This window comes from Apaloderma vittatum, unplaced genomic scaffold, assembly GCF_000703405.1.
Source record: "Apaloderma vittatum isolate BGI_N311 unplaced genomic scaffold, ASM70340v1 scaffold43213, whole genome shotgun sequence".
Classification (NCBI taxonomy): domain Eukaryota; kingdom Metazoa; phylum Chordata; class Aves; order Trogoniformes; family Trogonidae; genus Apaloderma; species Apaloderma vittatum.
Genome location: NW_009708213.1, coordinates 1 through 6,690, shown reverse-complemented (window position 1 = coordinate 6,690; position 6,690 = coordinate 1). Strand labels below are relative to the sequence as shown.

General features: G+C 45.2%; 1 protein-coding gene across 1 annotated transcript; it reads left to right on the top strand.

Annotated features, from left to right (window-relative positions):
- Positions 1–197: 197 nt before the first annotated feature.
- Positions 198–2,187, top strand: PRKRIR (protein-kinase, interferon-inducible double stranded RNA dependent inhibitor, repressor of (P58 repressor); the record flags this gene model as incomplete). Its single annotated transcript, XM_009866465.1, has 1 exon — positions 198–2,187. A coding segment is annotated over one exon (1,949 nt), but the record flags the coding sequence as incomplete, so codon positions are not given.
- Between the last annotated feature and the right edge of the window lie 4,503 nt (positions 2,188–6,690).

The following is a 6,690-nucleotide window of genomic DNA, read 5'->3' as shown; positions in this document are numbered from 1 at the left end:
CCCTTTGCCCAGCTCTCCAGCCTGGCCAGATTGATTCAGTCAGTCTGAACTCTTTCCGAAATACTGATTCGCTTTTAAATGGCAAAAATTCTTCTCTGGACTCCAGCAACTTAAAGGTAATGGGAATGGTAAGGGAAAGGAAATATTATGTTTTATTCGTTGTTACCTTGACACTTACAGTATTTTACATTTTGCAGTTGATGAAGCTTTTGAACGGGAACACACGACTCCAGGATTGAACGAAAGCAATGAGCAAAATACGGTCTCAGAGGAAGGAGGAGAAGAACAAGAGGAAGAAGCTGTCCCCTTAACGCTGGAAGAAAGAGAAAACAAAGATTACCTTAAATCTCTCTTTGAGATTTTGATCCTCATGGGTAAACAAAATATTCCTTTGGATGGCCACGGTGTTGATGAGCTTCCAGAAGGTATTTTCACTTCAGATAATTTTCAGGCTCTGCTGGAATATAGAATAAACGCCGGAGATGAAGTTCTGAGGAAACGATTCGAGATGACCGCCGTCAATCTTGAGTATTGTTCGAAAACGCAGCAGAAGCAAATGCTTGAGATCTGCGAGAGCTGCGTGAGAGAAGAGACGCTGAGGGAAGTCAGAGACTCGCACTTCTTTTCGATCGTCACCGATGAAGTAGTAGACATCGCGGGAGAGGAACATTTGCCCGTGTTGGTGAGATTCGTCGACGATTCCCATAATCTAAGAGAAGAATTCATAGGGTTTTTACCGTATGAGGCTGATCCTGAAATTTTAGCTGTCAAGTTCCACACGACCATCACTGAAAAATGGGGCCTAAACATGGAGTACTGCCGAGGTCAGGCCTACATCGTCTCCAGCGGGTTTGCTTCTAAAATGAAAGTTGTGGCTACGAGACTGTTGGAAAAGTATCCCCAAGCCGTGTACACGCTCTGTTCCTCATGTGCCTTAAATGCCTGGCTGGCAAAATCCGTCCCCGTTGTCAGCGTCTCCGTCGCGCTAGGGACAATCGAAGAAGTTTGCTGTCTCTTTCATCAGTCTCCGCAGCTGCTGGCGGAGCTGGAAAACACCATTTCTGCTCTTTTTCAGAACAACAAGGAGAAGGGTAACGAGCTGAAGGAGATCTGCCGTTCTCAGTGGACGGGCAGGCACGACACTTTCGAGGTTTTGGTGGAGCTGATTCAAGCGTTGGTGCTGTGCTTGGATGCCGTGAGCAGCAACTCGTCCGTCAGGTGGAACAATTTTATCGCCGGGCGAGCTTTTATGCTTTCGAGCGCTTTAACAAATTTTGACTTCATTGTCACCATTGTCATTCTGAAGAACGTTCTGTCTTTTACGAGGGCTTTCGGAAAAAATCTCCAAGGACAGACCTCGGATGTGTTCTTTGCAGCGAGCAGCTTAACGGCCGTGTTGCATTCTCTGAACGAAGTGATGGAGAATATCGACGTTTACCACGAATTTTGGTTTGAGGAAGCGACGAACTTGGCCGCCAAACTGGACGTACAAATTAAACTGCCGGGCAAATTCCGCAGGGCGCAACAGGGCAGCTTGGACTCTGAGATAACGTCGGAAAATTATTACAAAGAAATCCTTAGCGTCCCTACGGTGGAGCACATCATTCAAGAGCTGAAAGATATCTTCTCGGAACAACATTTAAAAGCTCTCAAGTGTTTATCCTTGGTGCCCTCTGTCATGGGGCAGCTCAAATTCAACACGTCCGAGGAGCATCACGCCGACATGTACAAAAATGACTTGCCTAACCCGGACACGCTTTCTGCTGAGCTTCACTGTTGGCGGATCAAGTGGAAGCACAGAGGGAAAGATATCGAACTTCCAGCGACTATTTATGAAGCACTTCACTTGCCCGACATCAAGTTTTTCCCGAACGTTTATGCGTTGCTGAAAGTCTTGTGCATCCTTCCGGTGATGAAGGTGGAGCACGAGAAATACGAAATCGGACGAAAGCGCTTGAAGGCGTACCTGAAAAACACCTTGACGGAGCAAAGGTCGAGCAACCTAGCTTTGCTGAACATAAACTTTGATATCAAACATGACTTAGATTTAATGGTGGACACTTACATTAAACTCTATCCAGATAAAGTAGAATTTCAGGAAGACTTTATCCCCTCAAACAACTCGGAAGTAACAGGAGAGGCTTAATTTTTTAAGCTCTGTCTGATCTGTTGAGATGGCTTGTTTCTTAGCTAAGGGGAAAGAAAACAAAACTGTGAAATGTAAAATAAAAAAAACATCACTGCAATCATATTTCCAGTTTAGGTCTCGGCCTGAAGCAGCTGTGGTCTGTGACCCAAGTTAGGGTTTGTTAGTCTGCGTTAGATGCAGTTAAATGCGAACAAAACCGAGCCTGAACATCAGGCCGTGCTCTTGGCAGAGGTGCTTTCTACCTACGATCGACTTAACTCGGTGCTCGTTGACTTTGCTGCATCTCGGGAAATAAAGTACCTCGTGGTTGTAGATCTGACGAGGCCGTCTTTGCTCGTGAATTAGGAGAAGAGAAGGAAAGTGCAAAATGTTAAAGGTTGTCCATTTCAGTTCTGTTACTTCAGATTTCATCCTTTTTTAAAACTTTTTTTTTTTAAAATCTGTCACGTGTATTTAATTGGCGTGTTGGGGAGCGGGTTCGGCACGATCCCTGTGCCGTGGCCTGTTCTCAGTGTCGAGTTGGATGTAGCGGTAGAGAGGTACGTTTACGGTTTCGTTGGAAGAGCCAACCTCTTCAATCTCTCGGCGACTGTTTACATTCCTTTGTGTGAGACACAAACCTTTTCGTCCTTTAGGCTTTTAACAGGCATGGCAGGAATACTGAAATTCCGAAAACAAAAATTGATTCCACCAACCTTTAAGTCTGCTCGTTCTGTCCTGACTCTGACACAACCCCCTGTGTCTTGTTGTCTGTTTATTCGTTAACTCACCCAGGAAAGATTAAAAGAAGAGATTTTCCCATCGGTCGGTAAGATGGAAAATATCGCTGTTATTTTTTTGGCGAGAATGAAACGTGGGGGTTTTTTTTGTACAGTTTACTGCAATCTGAAATAAAATGTGAATTGCTTTTTACGTAGCGTTGAACTCCTTAGTAAAGCTGTGCCTCTTGGAGAATGCGTATTCATTTTGTATGGTTCAGTTCTTACAACTTTGGGTTTGGCATTTATTTTTACTCTGGTTTTGCACTTCTTTTGCACACAACTTTGGGTTTGGCATTTTTATTGTCTGTTTTTGCGCTTCTGGTGAGTGGTGTTGCCTTAAGAGACAGGATCCTTTGTGTAGTAGCACTTCAGATCCGTATGTTCTGCCAAAGGGTGGCTTTTTTGATGTTTTTTGGTTTAGTTTTTTTTTTTTAAAGTATTCTGAGCAAGCACTAGATACTGTGCTTCTAATCATGCAAGTCCTGTTTAGCTGAAATGGAATAAATTTCGATTGGTTGAAAAGTGAGGTTTTGCAGCTCTCCTGATGCGTGCTAATTTTTCAACTCATTTGTTATAAATGAGCTTAAAAATATTTCTACACTTGTCCTCTTTTCCCACCTGTGGTGGGAAAAGCCCCCTGCAACCAAACCAAATGGTTCTGGAGACTGCGACTGTTTTAATACAAACAACAACCAAAAATTTGAAAAAAAAAAACCCTTTACTTAAGTCAGTTTAGACTCTGAAGTGGCCATGTTCATCTTAAGAAATACTTTCAGGAGCTTTTACTTACATTGGAGTAGTAAAAATTACTTTTAATAAGTCTTTTCTTTCCGTGGCTATTTGTATATGCTCTCTGGAATGCTTTCATGTTATTGTCGCCTCGAATAACTTTCTGTGTTCCTCCAAATGTGGGGAAAATAGCCCAAACCTGTGTTAATGGTGTAAGAAAAAAAAAGAAGAAAGACATTTTTAAATTAGTAATCATACTGAAATTTTCCATATTTTTTTTTTAAGATCGTAATTACAATTTTGGTAAAAAATCTTTCCCATCCTTGGAATGTCTGGGATAGACCTTGAGGCTGTGAGCCCCATATCAGCAAAATCAGGTTGGCTGAGCCTGGGCTGGTGGGCGTAATCAGAGCAGGAAAATCGATACCCAGGGCCGTATAACTGGCTGAAACTGCTGAAAGTGGCTTTCCGCTCGTGTAAACAAGATCTTTCTTTGACCGATGCACCGAGACAAATTGAAGAAGGGAAGCGCAGAAACTCTCTTCTGCAGCTCAGCTGAGACAAACCCTTGTGACTCGCGTTGCTGACGAGCTGGCTCCAAAAGCCCGATGAATTAGAAGCACCTTAATTAGCTGAGTTGATTTATCCCATGAGTGAGGAACACCTTGTTTTAGCCACGTCGATTAAGGAACCTGTAGAAGGCAGCCTCGGTATCGGCGGCGCGATGATTCCCGTTGGATGGCGCTTGCTGCCAGCGTTGCTTGGATATTCGACAGCCCTTCAGCTGAACAGGTGGGGATGGAGGAAAACCAATTCCTGAAACTCTAGTGGCTCCTGTCTTATCTCTGGGGCGTGCGGAGGAAGGATGCGACTGAAGTGGAAGCCGGTAATATCATTCCAAAGAGTTGCTCGAGCAGGTCAGGTATTTGAGAAAGTGGCTGAAAATCAGACAAATAATCACTGAAGATAAATCTTGATTCCATTCTTTAAACAGATTCTCGAGACAGAAAGAATCATCATCTTAAATATCCTGCAGTGTGTGTTTCCGAGGTGTATCCGAGACATTCACCTCGCTTTGACCTGGCTTTTTTGGCACGTTCCATGCAATAAATATGTGTTTCTTTTATGGGGTGTTGCTGCCATAGAAATAATTTTAGGGCAAGTGGATTTTCCGTAGCTGCTCAGCTGATTGTGGTTTGTGAAAGCAACCCTTGTCCTGGAACACAAACTCTGTTGCCTTTTTCCCACGTGGGGGGTTCCTGTTAGAAATTAGTTTTCTTTTTTTTCTTTTTCTTTTTTTCCACCAAAAGCAGCACATGCTTTTCTCTCTCCTGTAGTGTCATTTCTGTCACCGGCCGCAGAAATCCTGTAACTGCTTATTCTGCTCTATCGCAAGAGTTGCCAGAAACATCCCAGTTGCTCTGAGAGGAGGAAAACAAATCTCGACTGGATCTATTTCAAGAAAGAGTTACTAAACTAGAATAACAATAGGTGTTAGCCCAAAGTAGGCTTAACATTCAGTAATTTCTAGACCTCTGATGCTCCCTACTCTTTCTCTAAGGAAAACAGAAGAACAGCAGTCTCCCCGATGTTTTCCCTTATGTATAAGGAATGAGGCACCAGCAAAAAAAATAGAAAATTGGCAGTTTCGACAGCAGTTTCTAAGAATATGTGTGTTTGCTATAAATTTCCTTTACTTTGCAAAACAACGCTGTTAATCAAATAGAATTTAACGTTCCGTAACACGGTGATTGTTTTATTATTGCCAGGATTGTCCAATGTTTCTATTTCTGTGTAGCAAGCTTGCCTTTTTTTTTTCTTAAACCCGTGCCTGTGTGTCTTCTGTTTTAGCTGGCAACGTAGCCACCCCTGGAAGCATCCTTGGAAGCGAGGAAGGTGCTGGTGAAGTTTTTTCATCGAGATTGAGGAGCAGTGAAAGGACAGGTGCCTGTGTAGTGCCTTGTTCCTCCGCGTTGTAGCGTCCCAAAGTTAAATGCGTCGGCGAGTAACTGCCCGTGTGATCTTGCGGTCGATGATTCTCTTGTGCTGCTGTGGCCACTGCGAAAGCGTTTTGTGTGAGGCTCTCGGCGACCCCCCGTGCATGTTAATTGACATCAGCGCTCCTCAGGAATTAATTAGTTTCCTGGTTGTAGGAGTACAGACTAAAGGATGGCTTTTACCACCCCCCAAAGCCGCCTGTCCTACCTGCAGGCAGATCATAAAATGTTTTTTGAGAATATTTAGCCACACAGAGAGCCAAGGAGAAGCTCCCTCCTTTATTGGATGCGGGGGTGAGCAGTACCACCAAGGATAAGGAAAAGGCAGAGGTACTTCATGCGTTCTTTGCCTCAGTCTTCAGTAGTCAGATGAGTTATCCTCAGGGTGTTCAGCCCCTGGAACTGGAAAACAGGGATGGAGGTGGAATAAACCCCCCATAACCCAGGAGGAAGCAGCTGCACCACCTGGACACTCCTAAGTCCATGGGGCCAGCCACCCCCGGAGTGTGGTGGGGGCTCGCAAAGCCCCTCTGCATCATCTACCGGCAGTCCTGGTGAACAGGGGAGGTCCCAGATGACTGGAGGCTTGCCAAGGTGACACCCAAGGGCTGGGAGGAAGATTTGGGGAACTACAGGTCTGTCAGTCCGACCTCAGTGCCGCGGAAGATGATGGAGCCGTTCACCTTGAGTGCCCTCACACGTCATGAGCAGGACAACCAGGGCATCAGGCCTGGCCAGGGTGGGGGCTCCTCGCTGGTTTAGAAACTGGCTGGGTAGCCAAGTCCAGAAAATTGTGGTGGATGGAGTTTAGTCCAGTTGGTGGCCGGTCACAGGTGGTGCCCCCTAGGGTTCAGTTTTGGGGCCAGTCTTTACCGATGATCTGGATAAGCAGATCGAGTGCTCGCTCAGTAAATTCTCAGATGACGCCAAATTAAATGGGAGTGTTGGTGTGCTGGGGCGCAGGGAGGCTCCACAGAGGGATCTCGATCCATGGGCCAAGGCCAGTTGTGTGGGGTTCAAGCTGGCCAAGGGCCAGGTCCTGCCCTTGGGTCAG